Source organism: Ciona robusta, chromosome 10, assembly GCF_009617815.1.
Source record: "Ciona robusta chromosome 10, ASM961781v2".
In the NCBI taxonomy this organism is placed as follows: domain Eukaryota; kingdom Metazoa; phylum Chordata; class Ascidiacea; order Phlebobranchia; family Cionidae; genus Ciona; species Ciona robusta.
Genome location: NC_143244.1, coordinates 108,915 through 129,281, shown reverse-complemented (window position 1 = coordinate 129,281; position 20,367 = coordinate 108,915). Strand labels below are relative to the sequence as shown.

The 20,367-nt window shown below is 40.4% G+C and overlaps 3 protein-coding genes across 3 annotated transcripts in view; 2 read left to right on the top strand and 1 right to left on the bottom strand.

Annotated features, from left to right (window-relative positions):
* Nucleotides 1–13,239, top strand: part of LOC149729198 (uncharacterized) — a 41,875-nt gene extending 28,636 nt beyond the window's left edge. Inside the window, exons 24-40 of the mRNA XM_089886798.1 lie at nt 116–160; nt 918–1,067; nt 1,385–1,478; nt 1,656–1,697; nt 1,938–2,880; nt 2,944–3,156; nt 3,341–3,402; nt 3,760–3,891; nt 5,500–5,715; nt 6,131–6,304; nt 7,486–7,689; nt 7,933–8,062; nt 9,829–9,995; nt 10,381–10,481; nt 10,760–10,952; nt 11,667–11,761; nt 12,916–13,239. Coding sequence (XP_089742924.1) covers nt 116–160; nt 918–1,067; nt 1,385–1,478; nt 1,656–1,697; nt 1,938–2,880; nt 2,944–3,156; nt 3,341–3,402; nt 3,760–3,891; nt 5,500–5,715; nt 6,131–6,304; nt 7,486–7,689; nt 7,933–8,062; nt 9,829–9,995; nt 10,381–10,481; nt 10,760–10,952; nt 11,667–11,761; nt 12,916–13,018 — 3,064 coding nt within the window. The 3' untranslated portion in view covers nt 13,019–13,239. The remainder of the gene's footprint in view (nt 1–115; nt 161–917; nt 1,068–1,384; nt 1,479–1,655; nt 1,698–1,937; nt 2,881–2,943; nt 3,157–3,340; nt 3,403–3,759; nt 3,892–5,499; nt 5,716–6,130; nt 6,305–7,485; nt 7,690–7,932; nt 8,063–9,828; nt 9,996–10,380; nt 10,482–10,759; nt 10,953–11,666; nt 11,762–12,915) is intronic.
* A 218-nt stretch (nt 13,240–13,457) lies between these two features.
* Nucleotides 13,458–14,782, top strand: LOC149729197 (uncharacterized). Its single transcript, XM_089886825.1, has 2 exons — nt 13,458–14,042; nt 14,100–14,782. The coding sequence occupies exons 1-2, from the start codon at nt 13,994–13,996 to the stop codon at nt 14,591–14,593; spliced, it is 543 nt and encodes a 180-aa protein (XP_089742951.1). The 5' UTR covers nt 13,458–13,993; the 3' UTR covers nt 14,594–14,782.
* A 1,358-nt stretch (nt 14,783–16,140) lies between these two features.
* On the bottom strand, nt 16,141–18,241 carry LOC149729196 (sorting and assembly machinery component 50 homolog A-like). The gene has a single exon (XM_089886819.1). It carries the CDS (start codon nt 17,833–17,835, stop codon nt 16,492–16,494), a length of 1,344 nt encoding a protein of 447 aa, XP_089742945.1. The 5' UTR covers nt 17,836–18,241; the 3' UTR covers nt 16,141–16,491.
* Between the last annotated feature and the right edge of the window lie 2,126 nt (nt 18,242–20,367).

The window sequence follows — 20,367 nt, the reverse complement described above, 5'->3', positions numbered from 1 at the left end:
TATTTGTGAGAAAAAATGTGAATACGTTTTGAGAAAAGTAAATAAAAACATGGATGAACTCACCCCAACCTAATATTCCCTAGAAACTAAGAAAGTATGGTTTATTTTGTTTTAGATTTGAAATAAGTGAAAATGAAAAATTATTGATGGATATATACTCGTGAGTATTTGGTTCATGTGTTGTGTTACATATGTGTAATAATAATATTTATCGTCGCATGTCGGGACAACGACAGTCATTATAACACGGGTGTTCTGTTTCATACACCTCGTGCCCGCTTACGAGTTACCACGTATGTAACTTATTTATCCTCGCATGGCGGGGCAACGACAGTCGTTATAACACGGGTGGTCTGTTTCATACACCTTGTGCCCGCTTACGAGTTACCACGTATGTTACTTATTTATCCTCGCATGTCGGGACAACGACAGTCGTTATAACACGAGTGTTCTGTTTCATACACCTCGTGTCAGCTTACAAGTTACCACATATGTAACTTATTTATCCTCGCATGGCGGGACAGCGACAGTCGTTATAACACGGGTGTTCTGTTTCATACACCTCGTGCCCGCTTACAAGTTACCACGTATGTAACTTTGTGAGTGATTATTTTTATATATGGCTGATATTTTTGACAACCCATAAGTGACCACTAGGTTGGAGCAATTGCCGTTTAGTGTCTTGCCCAAGGACATATACGCCCACAATGGTAGCAGATTCAAGCTTCGAACCCAAGGCATATCTTACCCAATGTTCCATACTGAATATTAAGTCACACTCGATAGTTGTAACTTTGATTTTTATAAATAATATTTTCGTATAACATTACCAAAAATTGTTGGCACCATCAGTGCTTGTAATACCACCATACCATATTAAAATATATACTCGATAATTGTAACCTTGATGTTCCCAGTTACTTTGAAGATTTCTTTTCCCACAACGGCCCAATGCATGTCACCAATGCTTTACTTATACAACAAATATTCCATCTCCCTAACAACATGCGCTCGTGCGTCTACCAACATAATGGGATTATTTCATTTCTTAAAATGAATCCACGAAAGTAAGATTCTACTTTTGTGCTTGTTTATTATTCTTGTTGCTTTGTGTTTGTTTTAGGTTTTTATTTATTGTTTTGTTGTTGTTAAGTTTTTTTTACTTTTCATAGTTGTTATTTTTTTGTTTTATTTTTATTGTTGTTTTGGTAGTTTTTTGTTTTCGTACTTTTTGCCATTTTTTTCAAATCCAAACTTTTATTGTAGTTTTCTTAAAAAAATCACTAAAAAAATGTTGTTTTTTTATTTCTTTATTAAACTTCCTATATTTTTTTTAGGTTCTGTCTTGTTCTGTCTTGTTTTTTTAGGTTCTGTCTTTTTTTAGGTTCTGTCTTGTGAGGTCATACATTGGATTGTTACGTCATGAAGAACAATTGTTTAAACTCGCCGATATTGACGATGAATTGTTGGCTGCTCAGGTAGTGTGATGTCATAATGGTATTTAGTTTGTTTCTTTATTATTTTAATTTTTCTTTAAAATTCTTTAAAACAACGTTTATGTACCACTACTACTGTTATGTACGTATAATTTATGTTTTACAAAAGATTCAAGAAAACTTAACGAACCGAGTTAAATATTTGACGAAATATTTCAGGAAAGCAAACAACTGGCTGAGAATATGATGCTGGATTCGCTGGTGAGTAAACTAACTAATTAATATTAATTAAGATAATGTGGTCAACTCGTAAATCTGGTGATCTATTCCTTATAAAATTAGAGGATACTCATCATAGCATTCAAGATCTTGTGCTACGAAATACGCAACCAACAAATACCAAGTCCAACCAATAGTTAACTATAAGATATATTTTGTCCAAAATAGCATCGTCATTATTTAAATAAAACACTGACTTTAATCAACCACCATTAACCACAGGACACCTTTGGAGGAAATTCAGATTTTGCTCGAGATTTGTATCAAGTTGGGGACATTCCCTTAGATAAGATTGTCGACATAACATGGATTCCCCCGAGTGAAAATCCCCCTCAAAGTAACAAAACGGGGGTTTCCCCTCCAGATTACTCTGATACAGAAAGTCAACCTGTTTTAAACGAAGCAGGCCCCCCACCAAACCGTTTGCTTTCATGGACCAAACTATCCGATGACCAATTCATGGCCAAACAAAAAGCTGTGGGCGAGAGTTCCCCTTATGTAAGCAATCCTACTGGGAATCTCCCTTTTACGGATGCCAATTTGGGAAAAGTCTCCAATAGAAATCCCCCTGGTTTGACCTTACCAGGTAGAATTCACCCTGCTGGGAATCCCCCTGTTGTAAAATCCCCTGCTGGGAATTCCCCTGTTGTAAAATCACCTGCTGAAAACCCCCCTGTTGTAAAATTACCTGCTGGGAATCCCCCTGTTGTAAAATCCTCTGCTGGGAATCCCCCTTGTTTAAAATCCCCTGCTGGGAATCCCCCTGTTGTAAAATTACCTGCTGAGAAATCCCCTGCTGGGAATCCCCCTGTTGTAAAATCACCTGCTGAAAATCCCCCTGTTGTAAAATTACCTGCTGAGAAATCCCCTGCTGGGAATCCCCCTGTTGTAAAATCACCTGCTGGGAATCCCCCTGTTGTAAAATCACCTGCTGAAAATCCCCCTGTTGTAAAATTACCTGCTGAGAAATCCCCTGCTGGGAATCCCCCTGTTGTAAAATTACCTGCTGAGAAATCCCCTGCTGGGAATCCCCCTGTTGTAAAATTACTCGCTGGAAAATCCCATGCTGAAAATTCCCCTGCTGGGAATCCCCCTGTTGCGAGTGACAATTCACTTTCGAATAAAATGGACGAATATTTGGGAAGTTCTATTCCACAGACATCCGGTGAGACAATAAATATTCATACGCCAATGTTTTGAGGATCTAGATGTTTATAATTAATTGCAGGCGCCTTGTCAATAGACGGGATTACGATTTCCCCTCCCCCCAACCTCCCTACTAGTGGTGGTATCAACGCTACAAAGCTCCTGGACCCTTCCTCAGGCATGCAACCACCACAAGATGACCCAAATATTATAAAAGCTTTTAACTTAAGTGGTGGACGGGGTTTGTTCCAAGACACAATCAACATAAAAACTTCCGATGTCGCCCCTGTGCCAGGTTAGTTATCCATTTGTGATGTCATAATGGTATATTTGTTTGTGACAATTGTATTGATTCTGCTGTTCCTGCCACCAGGGGTAACATATACATCGGTACCATCCGCATAAATGTTATAGAATATCCTACTTATATAGCATTATTCATCATGATGACATCATCATTGTGACATCATTATTTACAGATGATGCGAATCTCCCGTTCAAAAGAGACGGAAACACAAAGTTTTTCTACGTCAAGAAAAAGGTTAATTGTAGTTAATTGTAAGCTAACAACTGACTTGTTGCTTGAACTCTATAAAACCATAATTTGTTCAAAACACACGGAAGTTCTGGTTCTGTTAGTAGCAAATGTTTAAAACTGAAGTTTCCAATCCTAAACAGCACAGATGAGGCTTCTATTACCTACTGTTACTTTAATGAATAATACCATGGTCAAACTAGTTGGATTGAGTATTTTAGAATTCAGCAGCATAAAATGGACTTATATTTCATGAAAAGTTTAAGTTTTACAACACATGGTTTAGTAAACCTACTATGACGGGATAATTATTGCTTGCCACATTGTACCTGGATGTAAAATATAATATTTTATAATTCACAGAAAACAAGCAAATATGTTCAAGCTACGATGACGAGCAGCACACGAGGGGTTCAAACAAAGATCATTCCTTCGTATGAAGCTGCCATTCGTAAACTGGATGATGAAAAGTTTATGTTGCAGAACAGGCTAGAGGTAAAAGGGGTGGGCTCCAGGCCAGGGTTGGAGCACCAGGGATCCTGGGTTCGAATCCAGCCCAGGGTTGGAGAACCAGGGATCCTGGATTCGAATCCAGGCCAGGGTTGGAGAACCAGGGATCCTGGGTTCGAATCCACGCCAGGGTTGGAGAACCAGGGATCCTGGGTTCGAATCCACGCCAGGGTTGGAAAACCAGGGATCCTGGGTTCGAATCCACGCCAGGGTTGGAGAACCAGGGATCCTGGGTTTGAATTCAGGCCAGGATTGGAGAACCAGGGATCCTGGGTTTGAATTCAGGCCAGGATTGGAGAACCAGAGATCCTGGGTTCGAATCCAGGCCAGGGTTGGAGAACCAGGGATCCTGGGTTCGAATTCAGGCCAAGGTTGGAGAACTAGGGATCCTTGGTTCGAATCCAGCCCAGGGTTGGATACCCAGGGACCCTGGGTTCGAATCCAGGCCAGGATTGGAGAACCAGGGATCCTGGGTTCGCATCCAGGCCAGGGTTGGAGAACCAGGGACACCCTGGGTTCGAATCCAGCCCAGGGTTGGAGAACCAGGGATCCTTGGTTCGAATCCAGCCCAGGGTTGGATACCCAGGGACCCTGGGTTCGAATCCAGGCCAGGATTGGAGAACCAGGGATCCTGGGTTCGCATCCAGGCCAGGGTTGGAGAACCAGGGACACCCTGGGTTCGAATCCAGCCCAGGGTTGGAGAACCAGGGATCCTGCGTTGAAATCCAGGCCAGAGTTGGATTACCAGGGATCCTGGGTTCGAATCCAGGCCAGGGTTGGATAACCAGGGATCCTGGTTTCGAATCCAGGCCAGGGTTGAAGAACCAGGGATCCTGGGTTCGAATCCAGGCCAGGGTTGGAGAACCAGGGATCCTGGGTTCGAATCCAGGCCAGGGTTGGAGAACCAGGGATCCTGGGTTCGAATTCAGGCCAAGGTTGGAGAACTAGGGATCCTTGGTTCGAATCCAGCCCAGGGTTGGATACCCAGGGACCCTGGGTTCGAATCCAGGCCAGGATTGGAGAACCAGGGATCCTGGGTTCGCATCCAGGCCAGGGTTGGAGAACCAGGGACACCCTGGGTTCGAATCCAGCCCAGGGTTGGAGAACCAGGGATCCTGCGTTGAAATCCAGGCCAGAGTTGGATTACCAGGGATCCTGGGTTCGAATCCAGGCCAGGGTTGGATAACCAGGGATCCTGGTTTCGAATCCAGGCCAGGGTTGAAGAACCAGGGATCCTGGGTTCGAATCCAGGCCAGGGTTGGATAACCAGGGATCCTGGGTTCGAATCCAGGCCAGGGTTGGATAACCAGGGATCCTGGGTTCGAATCCAGGCCAGGGTTGGAGAACCAGGGATCCTGCGTTGAAATCCAGGCCAGAGTTGGATTACCAGGGATCCTGGGTTCGAATCCAGGCCAGGGTTGGATAACCAGGGATCCTGGTTTCGAATCCAGGCCAGGGTTGAAGAACCAGGGATCCTGGGTTCGAATCCAGGCCAGGGTTGGATAACCAGGGATCCTGGGTTCGAATCCAGGCCAGGGTTGGATAACCAGGGATCCTGGGTTAAAATCTGGACCAAAACTTTTCAACTTCCAGGAAGTAAATGATAAATTCACACGCCTCACGATGACATCACGCACGGAGACCACGACAGCCAATAAGAAGATAGCAGAGTTGGAGGGAGATTTAAAATCAGCCAATGAGAAAGCAGCATCGGCAACTCAGCAACTGGAGGCGGAGAATCGTAAAATAACGAAGGATCGGCAAACGTGGATGGACTCGATCAAAATTATGAAGAAACAAGTTAAGGATGTGAGTTGGGGGTGGAATGTGTTACGTTCCATGGGTCTCACCCTTGTTGTTGGGTGAATGTTTATTAACATTGTAGGCAAGGGAGGGGTTTTGGTTGAGTTTGTCGTGCATAGAAAGCAATGTATGAGTTGAGTGATTAACCCATCTTACCCCACAATAACCCATCTTACCCCACAATAACCCATCTTACCCCCACAATATCCCATCTTACCCCACAATAACCCACCCTACCCCACAATATCCCATCTTATCCCACAATATCCCATCCTACCCCACAATATCCCATCTCACCCCACAATAACTCATCTTACCCCACAATATCCCATCTCACCTCACAATAACCCATCTTACCCCACAATATCCCATCTTACCCCACAATAACCCATCTTACCCCGCATAACCCATCTTGCCACAGGCTCAAGACGAGGCTCTTCAACTCCATCGTGTGGTGGAAGAAAAGGAAAAAGAAATTTTGAGTTCTCGTCGAAAGTTGTCGTCGATGACGTCAGAGTTGACGAAATTAACAGGAGATCGCGAGAAGTTGACGAGGTTGCTCGATGACGAGAAGAAACGCACGATGGAGGCAGAGGTCGGTGAATGGTCATCTCGTTAGTGACCGATGTGTGTAGTGGAGTTAGGGCCTAGGAGTTGCTATGGTTTAATGTCGTTGTGTATAAGCTGTTGTCGGGAGGTGCAAGTTTGATGGGGATCCTTGGTAAAGATCATGAAAAGCACAATTGCCGGATATGTGTTGTGGTTTAAAATCATTGTTGATTCGTTTTCTGTTAAAAAAAGTTTTGTTGTAAAAGAGATTTTACTTTACTGTTGTTTTGCCGGAGAAAAACAATCACCAACAAAGTTACAAATATAATAAATCGTAAGCGGGCACGAGGTGTATGAAACAGAACACCCATGTTATAACAACTGTCGTTGCCCCGCCATGCGAGGATAAATAAGTTACATACGTGGTAACTTGTAAGCGGGCACGAGGTGTATGAAACAGAACACCCATGTTATAACGACTGTCGCTTCCCCGCCATGCGAGGATAAATAAGTTACATACGTGGTAACTTGTAAGCGGGCACGAGGTGTATGAAACAGAACACCCATGTTATAACGACTGTCGCTTCCCCGTCATGCGAAGATAAATAAGTTACATACGTGGTAACTCGTAAGCGGGCACGAGGTGTATGAAACAGAACACCCATGTTATAACGACTGTCGCTTCCCCGTCATGCGAAGATAAATAAGTTACATACGTGGTAACTCGTAAGCGGGCATGAGGTGTATGAAACAGAACATCCGTGTTATATCGACTGTCGCTTCCCCGTCATGCGAAGATAAATAGGTTACATACGTGGTAACTCGTAAGCGGACACGAGGTGTATGAAACAGAACACCCGTGTTATAACGGCTGTCATTGCCCCGCCATGTCAGGATAAACAAGTTACATACGTGGTAACTTGTAAGCAGGCATGAGGTGTATGAAACTGAACACCCATGTTATAATGACTGTCATTGCCCAAATAAGTAAGTTACATTCATTCATATTATAATTTACCAAAACAATACATTAAAAAATGCCTTTGAGAACTTTTGCATGTGTTTACTATCAAGATAAACAAAAGTGAAACCAGAAAATAACATAATCTAACTTTATCTTCAGTGAAAAACAAAAACATAGTGGTTCAAATGAAATTTATATTGATTAAAAACAATGTATTAGTTAGTAAATATATTGTTGTAACGACCATGATTATGACATCATAGTTACAAACATTGGAAACAAAGGAGAATCTCGGACTTCGTGTTTTGGTGAAAGCTCGTAGCGATTGTCATAAGATATCTATGGATATGGAAAGACTAGCAAGGCAATGCGTGGAGAACGCCACTATATATCGCGAGCTTGGTGCAGGGTATAATATATGGAGATCAAACATGGAGGCTTGTTCCTCGCTTATAAAACAAATCAATGTAAGGAGAGGGTAGTTTGTATTACATGTTTTGTGACTAAAAATTAATACAAATGTATTTTATGCAATAAATAATAAACATAAAAGGAATATTTTATTTCCACATTTTGTATTATTTCTAATTTTTATGTTATTTCTATATTTTATATTATTTCTATGTTTTATATATTTTGTTATTTCTATATTATGCCTATATTTTTTCTATATTACTCCTATGTTTTATAATTTATGTTATTTCTATTAGAAACAGTTCGCTGCACAATCGGAGCAGATAAGGAGTGGGGTTCCACTGAAGGATTTACCCGAGATCCAAATACCAAACCCCCCGCCCCCAGGTCCCATGCCACAACAAATAATGATGAGGTTAAGAATAAGTAAGTTACATTTGTTTATAACATACTATAGGTGTCAGACGCCGTGTCTCAGTGGTTTAGGCGCCTGCATCGAGAACCAACATGTCCCCGGTTCGATGCTTGACGGCGGTACTAACATTGATCGGCGTATGTGTCCTTGGGCAAGACACTTAACGGACATTGCTCCAACCCAACGGTCACTAATGAGTTGTCCAATTTGTAGGCCATATCATACAAAAATCATACACAAAGTTGAGAAGTGTTGTAACTTGTAAGCACACCAGAATAAAGAAATAAAACCTAAGCATCTGAGTGCAATGCGGTGTTGTCGCACTCGTCGCACGAAGAACTCAAATGGGCTTTCCGGGTGTTGGGGTAATGGGCCAAATCTTTCCTAAATCCTAGGTCCTTGACAAGGACCTCACCCATAGGGAATAAAAAAAATTGAAAAAAAAACATAACATAGTTTAGCGCAGCAACGTAAGTTTTCACGCGCTCAAAACATTGTTGGAGGTACGACCACGGTTCGCTTATTCTCGCCCTTGCGTACACATTGCATAACTAGCACCTAGCACCACGTGATCCCCCGCAGAAAAGTAACAGATCTCGACCCCTGCCCTGGCTCCGACTGCCTCCCTATACAGTACAGGGCAGGGCTTATATATTGGCGAGAATTCAAAATGCGAGAAGAAGTATCACACACGAGAAGAACGTTATACAACAAGACAGAGTTTCTCAGCATTGTATATAAACGAAGCATTGTTATACATGGGTTACAGGAAACAATCGAGGCGCATACACATTACGACAGCTGGCCAGCTGTTAAAGTCACACAATGCAGCTCGGAGCACACTCAACCGCTAATGTCTCGTTTATTGGATTTTGAACAAAATCTGGGGTGACATTGTTAAAATGCAGTTACACTCATAGTTGTCAAACATAGGGAACCTCATTGATTAATGTGGTGAATGCAATATACTTTGGCTCTGCTTGTTTGTATAGACACCTAACAGCAGGGTAAAATCTGGGGTGACATTGTTAAAATACAGTTACACTCATAGTTGTCAAACATAGGGAACCTCATTGATTAATGTGGTGAATGCAATATACTTTGGCTCTGCTTGTTTGTATAGACACCTAACAGCAGGGTAAAATCTGGGGTGACATTGTTAAAATACAGTTACACTCATAGTTGTCAAACATAGGGAACCTCATTGATTAATGTGGTGAATGCAATATACTTTGGCTCTGCTTGTTTGTATAGACACCTAACAGCAGGGTAAAATCTGGGGTGACATTGTTAAAATACAGTTACACTCATAGTTGTCAAACATAGGGAACCTCATTGATTAATGTGGTGAATGCAATATACTTTGGCTCTGCTTGTTTGTATAGACACCTAACAACAGGATAAAATCTGTTTAAGTGTAAAACTGGGGTGTTAAACATATAAAATCACCCCCTGTTTCAATTGATGCGACATGCCACCCTGGTATCCCTAATGACATGTATATATATATTATGTATTGTTGGTAATATTAAAAGTGGGTTAATAGGACATTAGAGGTGAGTAGAGTGTCGTCAACGTCGAAACAGGATTGACATTATATAAACCCCAAGTACCATAAGGTGATGTCACCTCTGTTTTAAAAGTTAAAGCCAACCCTAACATAACCCCTATATAATAACATTATATATATATAATAATATAACAGCATATTAACCCCGTTTTCAGTTGTGTTTTATCTTTACAATAAACAATTATTTCGACCCCATTTCTCCAACAGCGGGCCAACCCCTCAACCTACAAGCCTTGTCGCCCAAAGAAACCGGGGAACCCCCAGCCCCACCTATGCCAACCCCAAGAGTGGAAAGTCCCCGAAGTAGCGGGTCACCCCGGCCCCCACAACGACCCATCGGGACGGGGAAACCCCAACCCAGGAATTACCAACCTGTAAGTATTCATGATGTAACAATACATGATGATGTAACAATGAATGATGATGTAACAATACATGATGATGTAACAATACATGATGATGTAACAATACATGATGATGTAACAATACATGATTATTAATAATAATCCACACACCTTAATATTCAACCGTGTCATAACTTTAATTGATTGGCTTCAACTGCACAAAATATCTTTACGCAGAAAATTCGCTCAAACTTCCCAAACCTGAAGTTACTTTAAATCAACATCATCGATCATTCTTCGACATTTATAATCAAAACAAAGATAATTTCCTTCAGCCATTTTTAAATATTGTGATGTCATAAACATAACTAATATATTAATCCATCACATAACAATACCATTATGATGTCATCAGAACAACAATCAACAAAACAACGAAGCAACAGCAGCGCCACCTAAGGGAAGTTTCGAGCGCATAATGATCCAACTTTCGACGTTGTTTCCGAACACTGCAAGGTAGTTTGTTTAATATTGTGTTTCCTGAGTATTGAGATTTAATCATGTTTGTTGTTTTATATCAAAGGTTGTTGTTGTGTAATCATATAAGCTTGTAAAGTATTGCTGTCTATTCTATTTTCTAATAAGTGTTTCGGTAATAGGCAACTGTGGTCTAAATCGAATAACATATTATCATTTTGTCATCAAACTACATTAAGATTCAGTCTATTTTTGCAGTTTTTTTTGTTAAATATTTATTTTAATTAATCATAATCGACCCCCCCTCCCCCCCCCAGACAAGACCTTGCCCTCTGCATAAAGGAAGTTCGGCAAAACAACAACAATTCGTTAACCGGTCTCTCCCTTGATGACATCATAAAGCAAGCTTCCATTGTTCTTCATAAGAAGGGGATTGTTCGGTCACAAAGTGGGGCATCGGCTCCTCATAACGGTGGGGCGTCGGTCCACACATGGAAACCACAGCTACAGGTAGTTTCTTATATAACAGCTCCTACTTACAAACATGCGCGCCAAACTTAACACAGGAGAGGCAGGGATAGTTAGACACACAATCCTGGGACGTTGTGATGTTTACTAGTTTGATGAAAACAAATTTGTTTCGTATACCCCAACATTGCCAAACTTTTACTTGGGTTTAAACAAACTTAGCTTTTGTTGCCATTTTCCCTTTTGTGAAAAATTGTAAAATGGTTTTATATTTAGTTACGTTATCAAATATTCTTTGCAACTATCTCTCTTAAGAGTCTTAAGTATTTTATTTATTTAAAGTCAAACTCTTTCATATTTTGTTTATTCCTTTTTTTTTAAATACGAACCATTTCTCCATGTTTTTTACACTTTCCGTGTTTAACTTACTTTTAAAGCATAAGCATGCTATTGGTATCCATCACAATATACCATATATTGGCTAAGTTTTAAGGTTCATGTTATGTGGATATATTACACTACCCTATAGATAATACAGGGTAAGTTGGGACATGTTTTCATTTTCTTTTATCGTCCCATTTGGTAATAAACTAAGAATATTTACAGAATTATACAACCATATCTTTATGACTCTAAAAGAGCGTTGTTAACTGATTGAAACACAATTAGTAAATATGGAATATGAGGCCAACGGTTTCCCAACCCCACAATATATATGTTATATTGACAACACTCAACGTTATGCTTTTCCCATAGACAACATACCGAGGCAACGATGACGACGAACCTTGTGTGATCTGCCATGAAGCTTTGCATGCGTTGACTGTTCATAAACTTAAGTGTGGACATGTGTAAGTGAATGTGAATGTATGTAACTTATTTATCCTCGCATGGCGGGGCAATGACAGTCGTTATAACACGGGTGTTCTGTTTCAGACACCTCATGCCCGCTTACGAGTTACCACGTATGTAACTTATTTATCCTCGCATGGCGGGACAACGACAGCCGTTATAACACGGGTGTTCTGTTTCATACACCTCGTGCTCGCTTACGAGTTACCACGTATGTAACTTATTTATCATCGCATGGCGGGGCAACGACAGTCGTTATAACATGGGTGTTCTGTTTCATAAACCTCGTGCTCGCTTACAAGTTACCACGTATGTAACTTATTTATCCTTGCATGACGGGACAACGACTGCCGTTATAACACAGGTGTTCTGTTTCATAAACCTCGTGCTCGCTTACAAGTTACCACGTATGTAACTTATTTATTCTCGCATGGCGGGGCAACGACTGCCGTTATAACACGGATGTTCTGTTTCATATACCTCGTGCTCGCTTACGAGTTACCACGTATGTAATTTATTTATTCTCGCATGGCGGGGTAACGACTGCCGTTATAACACGGATGTTCTGTTTCATATACCTCGTGCCCGCTTACAAGTTACCACGTATGTAACTTATTTATCCTCGCATGGCGGGAAACAACAGTCGTTATAACACGGGTGTTCTGTTTCATACACCTCGTGCCCGCTTACAAGTTACCACGTATGTAACTTATTTATCCTCGCATGGCGGGAAACAACAGTCGTTATAACACGGGTGTTCTGTTTCATACACCTCGTGCCCGCTTACGAGTTACCACGTATGTAACTTTTTATCCTCGCATGGCGGGAAACAACAGTCGTTATAACACGGGTGTTCTGTTTCATACACCTCGTGCCCGCTTACAAGTTACCACGTATGTAACTTATTCATCCTCGCATGGCGGGGCAACGACAGTCGGCATAACACGGGTGTTCTGTTTCATACACCTCGTGCCCGCTTACAAGTTACCACGTATGTAACTTTGTTGGTGATCGTTTTTCTTTATGATAGTTTAAACAACCCATTAGTGACCATTGGGTTGGAGAAGTTAGTGCTAAGTACCCAAGGATACGCCCACAATAACAGCGTGGGCCTTCTACATACTAACCCCAGCGTTCACCCCTTTATACTTAGATTCCACAACGATTGTTTACGACAGTGGTTGTCGCGTAATCGAACTTGCCCGACGTGTCGCGGTCATGCCATTGATACGTCAGAATATCCTGCATTGTCATGAATGGTTGTGAGTATGACGTAACAATGACACTTGTACATACACGTAATAGTTGAGTCGGAAGGGATGACGTAGACCTTGATGACGTCACTTTACCACAATCGAGTTTTACGAAAAAATGAAGTTTTTAATTTTTTACAATTTTAGACGTAGTGTTTTAATAGTGTGACGTAATAATTATGATCGTTTTTAAAGTGTGACGAAATAAAGTGAATTAAAATGAACGATTGTTGGTGTTTGTGACGTCATATACTGTAAACGTTCGTCGCGGAATGTGAACGAATGGTTTGTGACGTCATAACGATTGTTTGTCGTCAAATGATGACATTTATATTATGTCTATGTTGGTTATTTATGATATTTATGTTCAAGCCTCAAAGTTGCAAGAACTTTGTTGAACTCTGGTTTTAGTTTCACAACGATCAGTGCAAGGTGTATGCAGTGTAGTAATGCAGACAGCATGGATAAGTGTGAAGATAAAAGCAGGAAAACAATTCAAGGAAATTCAAGATTTTTATCCAAGATAAAAATATCTGAATTGTTTCGCCAATTTTGGAATTGTGTTTTAACAATGCATAACTATGACGTAACAATAATATGTTCTTCCGTGGTTTCGCGTTACATTGAGGAATGTTTCTTTATCATTATGACGTCATAGTCGCATATTTTCGACGAGTTTTTGTTTGATTGACATTCAACGTCGCAGCTATTGTTACCAAACTACACGCGCTGTGACGTCACAGACCTGCTTATCGCGTCATAATCATCAATCACTTAGTGATTTTCAGAACAAATCGATGTTTTAAACGAAGTGAAAATAAGAAATTCTTCGCATGCTTTACACTACGTATTATGACGTAATAAGGTGATCTTGCGGCTAAATAAGGATTGTTTTCGAACAATGGGAAGATATATAAATCGCGACATATTTTACAATCCTCAGTGACAATAGTTAGCCATTGTTAGATTGTGGAAATAATGAAGTTTGTTCTTATATTGTTGTTCGGGCATGTCGCGGTTGGCGTCGGTAAGTGCATTGAATGTTTGTTCTTGTGTTCTTAAACTAATCGTTTAATATTCATAGATCGCTGTCCTCGCGATTCACACTTCCGGTCGGGGAAGTCCTGCTATTATTACGTCAGCGACCGTATGTTACGTCATAATGAAGCACGAAACCATTGTTCCCGCAAACTTGGAGGTCGATTGGCGATTCTGGATACTAGAACAAAGATGAACGACGCGATCCGATTCTTTTATCGCGTGTTCGAAGCCGAGGACGCTGAAGGGGGAGTCCCTACTGCTTGGGTGGATGGTTACGTCATAAAAGGCACTCGTGACGTCATACATACGAACGGCGTGACGCAGCGAAACGCGCGATGGATCCCTGCGTCACGTGATTCGAAAACAGGAGCTCACTTCCGGTGGCCGAATTACGATTTATTTGGTTGGGAAGCGAAGTGTATTGTGACGTCACTATGGGAGCGACGATCGCACGAACACGGGGAATCGGCTGGTTTGTACAATGTACCGTGTGACTCTATATATTGGACACACCCCTTGTGTGAAGTGCTCTTGTAAATGTTTGTTTGTTTAATTTTGCAAACATTTATGTTTATCTTGGTTTCAACAGCCAAACTTTTGGTTGGTGCTCCTTTCAATCATATCGTGTTTTATCGACTGGCATTGTGCTGTTGATTACCTTTTTTCGTTTTTTAAATAATATGATATTCGTTTTCGAAGTGATAAATAAAAATTTGATGTTATGATTAGGGATGTGCCGAGCCGAGCCCGAACTCAAAAGCTCGTGCCCGAGCGTCTACTTTTTTGACGCTCGGCGCTCGGCTGAAATCTGGGCCGAGCGCCGAGCCTCATATGCTATTGCTATAATGTTGCACGCGAGAGAAAAATATTACTATACTGCAAATACTGAAAATGAAAAAAAGTGAAGCTACTAAGAGAAGATAACGAGAACAGTCAGCGTAGCTTCCTTTTTAATTATTTTTCGTTCGTTGTGAATTTGCTCTTTCGCAAGTAACGAATCGCAACGTTAGTGAAATTGCCCGTATGGAATTACAGCCGGTGTCAAATTACACGAGCGCGCAGTGTTCCTGTATCTGATTTTAAATAAAAAGCTAATAACTCTTAAACTTTTTTATAATGAAATAAATGAACTGCTGCAACCATGGGGGCTGTTTTGTTGTAATGACAGATCCCATTTCCGCAAACACGCACCCAGATAGAAAGTGTTAAAACAGGCGTTGCATTCAATATTACTTTCTTTCGCTGGGAATTGGAACATGTTTCATTTAATTGTTACGTCACTTGTCCTATAACAACATAACTATAAATTATGACGTTTCATAATATAACAATCGGGAAGAATGTTCCCACTTCCAACCAACCACAAGTTCGAAACCTCGTGTATGAGCGTCACATTTTTACGCTCTGCGCTGGTGTAGGATATAAAGGAAGACGCATGCGGTAGCATACATTCTACACCTAACAAACGAAGCAATCGTTGTGAACTTATTCTCGTGAATAATGACGTAATGAAACTCCGGTTCTCGAGCGGTGCCATCAAACGATGTTTTTTGGCCTCTGTCCAAGCTCGACCGGGACGATACTATGTAATATCATATTGCAATCTCTGTTGGTTCCAATTTACTGATATCGTCGCTCTTCGCTTTTATATTTGTATCAATTAAAATTTACATAATCGCGATTTACCTGCATTTAAACTAATCATCAGAAACAAAAATTATACACAAACTACAGATCGTATGGAAGCGAATAAAACACGATTGTTTTATAACAATCTCGTTTGTAATGTAACAATCGTAATGGTTTATTAAAGTTATTCTGGCGTAAATAATCGTTACATTATCCACGATGGACATGCGTAAAACTTACACCAATGTTTCATTTATTAAAAGGACGTTTCTAATTAAGTATAAATAATGTAATATTGGTCCTAATTTACCGCATAAAGTAGAATAAAAAGATTAGTGTGCAAAACCAATATCTAAACGTTTATTTCGCTTTAGAGATAACGTTGTTTTTTATCTGTATGACAGACCCCTTTTGAACGCGCTAGTTGCACCACTGGCTGCAAAAGTTATAAATACTTTTTAATTAAATATTTTTTATTGGAAATTACGAAACGAGACGTCTTTTTAACCGCAAACCACGTGCTCTGTAATATTTAAATTAGCGACGCTTTTCGACTGAATATGAACGCGTTCTCGTACGCCTTTCTCCTTGATGACGTCATAGGTGCTCGGGCTCGGGCTCGTGCCGAGCTTTTCGTTGAAGCTCGGCGCTCGGCGAACCCGAGCTTTTACAACTTCAGCACATCCCTAGTTATGATGTCAAAATATACTTTGTTCGATAATTGTTTTATTTTCATCAATTGTTATGCAACAAATTAATTAAAACATCACAATCGGTAAATAATAGAACAGGTTATGACATCATAATCAAACAGAAGTTACTCCGATACCAAATTGTAAACCATTAACAACTTTATCGGTTGGAACATTTCTTAACGGAACGCAGAAATTTAATTCAATTCTCGCTGAGTTCATGAATTTATAAACAAGCCCGATGCCGCACGACAACCGAATATTGTTCGTTGCTGCGTTGAAATTAGCACCAGCTGATTCGGTAATGTTGACATCAAATGAGTTTCCCCCGTTAACAAAGGCATGGGTGCGGAAGTTATCCAACCATGAACCGCCCCCAAACCTCGACCAATAGAAAGGCAGCGGGGTGTAGATATGCAAACCACTCAACCAGAAAGCCCCGGACCCCAGGTAGTCACCCCCACTTCTAGCCCCAACTGAATTGAGTTCGAACCCACGTAGGGTGAGCGGGCCCCCGATAAAAAACTTATCGCATACCGACACCCCCCTCCACCCCACCATTACCCCACAATGCATCGATGCAACGAAAGTTATTTTATCGAATATTGTAGCCGCGACTTTTGCTTCCATAGTCTCCTTGATAAACGACACATCCCCCCCGACCCCTGCCACTTCCTCTTCCATCTTAACCAACCCCCCTCTCATGGGTAATATGACATCATCAACACGATCCATCGTCATTGAATGGATAATCGACGACTTCAATGATTGCCCCATTTGCTCCCGAACGTCAAACGCTGTGTTTCGATTCAAACACAAAAGCTCCCTCCAGTGACCAACCCATGATAAGCGATGGGTATTCCCTTTAACCGATCCCTCGACCCCCACCTCGCCCCCTCTAATGGTCATTCCATACGACGACCAATAACAATCTTGTTTCTCCTGCAAAAGTCGAAGCTTCACACTTGACCCCCGCATTGGTTTCATGAACGTAGCGCTGAAATCCGTTGGTTGGTACAAATGATTCCCCGTTGTTGAGTTGAGCTGATGCGCGATGTCGGTCGATAAAGTTTCTCCTCGTCCAAACAAATTTGGCGACAACAACCTTGCCACCCATCGAGGACGTTCCGTGTTCGACATCTCGGTGCTTATTGAACCAACAACCCCGTTTCTTTCCTTGACATTAAACACAACTTGTACCCCGTTATCTGGTGCGTTGTCGTAACCATCAGTTGTATCAATTACAACGTCAACATCCTTAAATATTCCACGCGACATCAACTTTTCACGACAAAACAAAGATTGTTGATAAGCATCAAGGAACGTCTTCGACCCAAACACAGGTTTAATGTCCTCCAATACATAATCGGACTTTGTTTTCACCAGCCCTGAGATGTGAACTTTGACTATTTCAATATCTTTGTTGTCCAGAACAATTTCCTTCGAACTCCCAGCCATTTTAAGTCACTAAAGTTCAAATCATCTGTGGGAGAAGTTTATTTGGCGAAACTATAGGCCTACAACATAAGTAATGCCTATATATAATTTAGTATAATAATATTTATTTGTTTGTTACGATAATGTGGGGAATGAACCAAAAATGACATTAACCAACTAATGCTCGAAGTAAAATCTACTTAAATCAGGTTAGATATAAATCAACCCACAAGTACAAGTCCTGGAACTATTACTGCAACTGTATTATGCAGTCTATATACATTGCTTGCAATGTGGTTTGTAATGTAGAATATGTTAAACTAATAATTTTATCCTAGAACTGAAATAACCAACAAATATAAACAAACCATTTAATTACAATATTATTATTGCGGCCAAAATAAAGTTTTTAATGTTTCGGGGACGAAATAATTTGATTACGTCAGCTACGCATGATTGACTTTCAGTCAGATTAGATCGGATACAACGTAGGTCGAACAGAACTTTGGGGAATACGACGACGCGATAATTATAACAACATAATTAAATTACTTGAAATTATTAAATTGTATTCTGGAAATTAAAACAAACGGCATTGTTAAGGAAGGTCACGTGTCGTCAGTATCGCTGTCTGGTTTATGACGTCACAGTGGATTCCGCGAAAACCGGTTCTTGTTCCAAGGTGATTGTTTGTCATAAACACAAAGTGCTTTATTTAAAATTTTAAACGCGCGCGCTTTTAATTGAATCCTTACGTGACTGAATATCTGATTATCTTAAACAGATAACATTATAGACCGCTATTGTGTGGCTTAGTGGTCACGATATTTTATTTCACACTTTTCCGTAAGCAGTGTTCTACATTGTGTGTTTTAAACTATGGTTTTAGGTAGTTTTGCTGCCAATCGTTTCCATTCATTGTTTTCATTACCTTGATTTACGTTGTTTAGACCTTTATCAATGCATGTTTTAGTAGGTTTAGGAAAGATGGGTCACGCTTTCATTCTCTTTTATTGTCCTATTTAGTAAAAATTAAAAAATATTTGCAGAATTTTGAAACCGTATAAAAGCGTTGAAAATTGTTAAAAACTCGCTTAGGGAATATGGGATAATATGTTTGGTATCCCATCTTACCCCACAGTACTATATGTTATGTATTAACCAAGTTTTAAAGTTTACATTATGTGAATATAATGCGCTCATGTTGGACCACGCGAACGCAACGCTACTGTGACGTAACAATCCATGCGAATTCAATTAAAGAAGCCTGAGATCGCGACAGCTGCATCGGCGTGTGTTGCTATGGCGATAAGGACTATGACGTCAATGCAGCACAGCGTTAATGACACGCAATCAATGAGTTCTCGAATCCTTAAGCGCACATTGCGTTTATTATTAGAAGTCGCGACGGCGGGCGCGCATTTCCTAATTTTAGCTTCGGCCTCGAATCTTTTGGTTTCTTCGTTTAAATTTTGGATTCAAATTTAAGTTCAAGTCAGGAATAATTTGAATTTTAGATGAGGAGTTGTGATTGGCTTAAATATTAATTACGTCATAATGAACCATTATTAGTTATTTTTATCAGCCAACTTTATTTTGGAGATAATTTGTTATTTTTGTTTGGCAACTTATTTTTGGACTAACTTAAATTCGCGCATGAGTGACTTCGCTTAACGGTTGGCTGATTTACAGACCGGAAGTGACTTAAAATCGATCTGTTACGTCATAGTTGGTATTGTTATTTTACGTTCCGATAAATCGTTAAAACCACGACGAATCGCGGGTGGTGTTTGTTTGTTTGTTTTAAATTAAAATGTTATATATGACGAAATAATCTACGATTATGACATCATCGCGTAGGTGAGTGTAGTCACAAACTTCTTTGTCTGTAATAAATAATTCTTTGTTTATTCCTTTATGACGTAGTTCGAACACGAGAGCGGAAGTAAAATAGAGAACATATTAAACGTGGTGTGACGTAATACTGTTGCTTGTGACGTATCGTTGGATAAACCACACACAGTGTACCGTGTTGTTACCTCAGGTTCGTCGTGTAGATGAGGCTATATGACGTAAGTGTCTGTGGTAATGACGTAATAGGTGACGTCATAATGATGACGTAGATGTGACGTCACACCACAGCTTCGAGTTTAGATTTCGACAAAGTAGAACAATGTTAACTTGATATTCAATAACTTTTTATTTATTTATTTAAATACGATAACCAAGACCAGTTTAATTTAAAAAAACAAAGAGAATTCAATCAGCAACAAAACAACAGTCGTTAAAACACGCTATGGATAAAAGGTGTGGAAATAGATAGCGGCAGTTCGAAGCGTAGCCGTTGCATTCAACAGTGAGCATGGTGCAACTAAGTAATGGTTGGTGGTATAATCATCATCATGCGAACCACATATCAAAGATAGACTTGCATTACGTCATACATCGCGTGCTCCAAGTATGACGTCACGATGGAATGCTATTACGATATCATAAGCAGCTGCACAGTGGGGCGTTCTGATTGGTTGTAATTATGTGACGTTTAACCGTATA

Excerpts from the sequence above, each read along its gene's own strand:
- LOC149729197 (XM_089886825.1), top strand. The coding sequence starts at position 13,994 with ATGAAGTTTGTTCTTATATTGTTGTTCGGGCATGTCGCGGTTGGCGTC. Across the intron at positions 14,043-14,099 it reads GCATGTCGCGGTTGGCGTCG|ATCGCTGTCCTCGCGATTCA; the intron begins GTAAGTGCATTG and ends TAATATTCATAG.
- LOC149729196 (XM_089886819.1), bottom strand. The coding sequence starts at position 17,835 with ATGGCTGGGAGTTCGAAGGAAATTGTTCTGGACAACAAAGATATTGAA.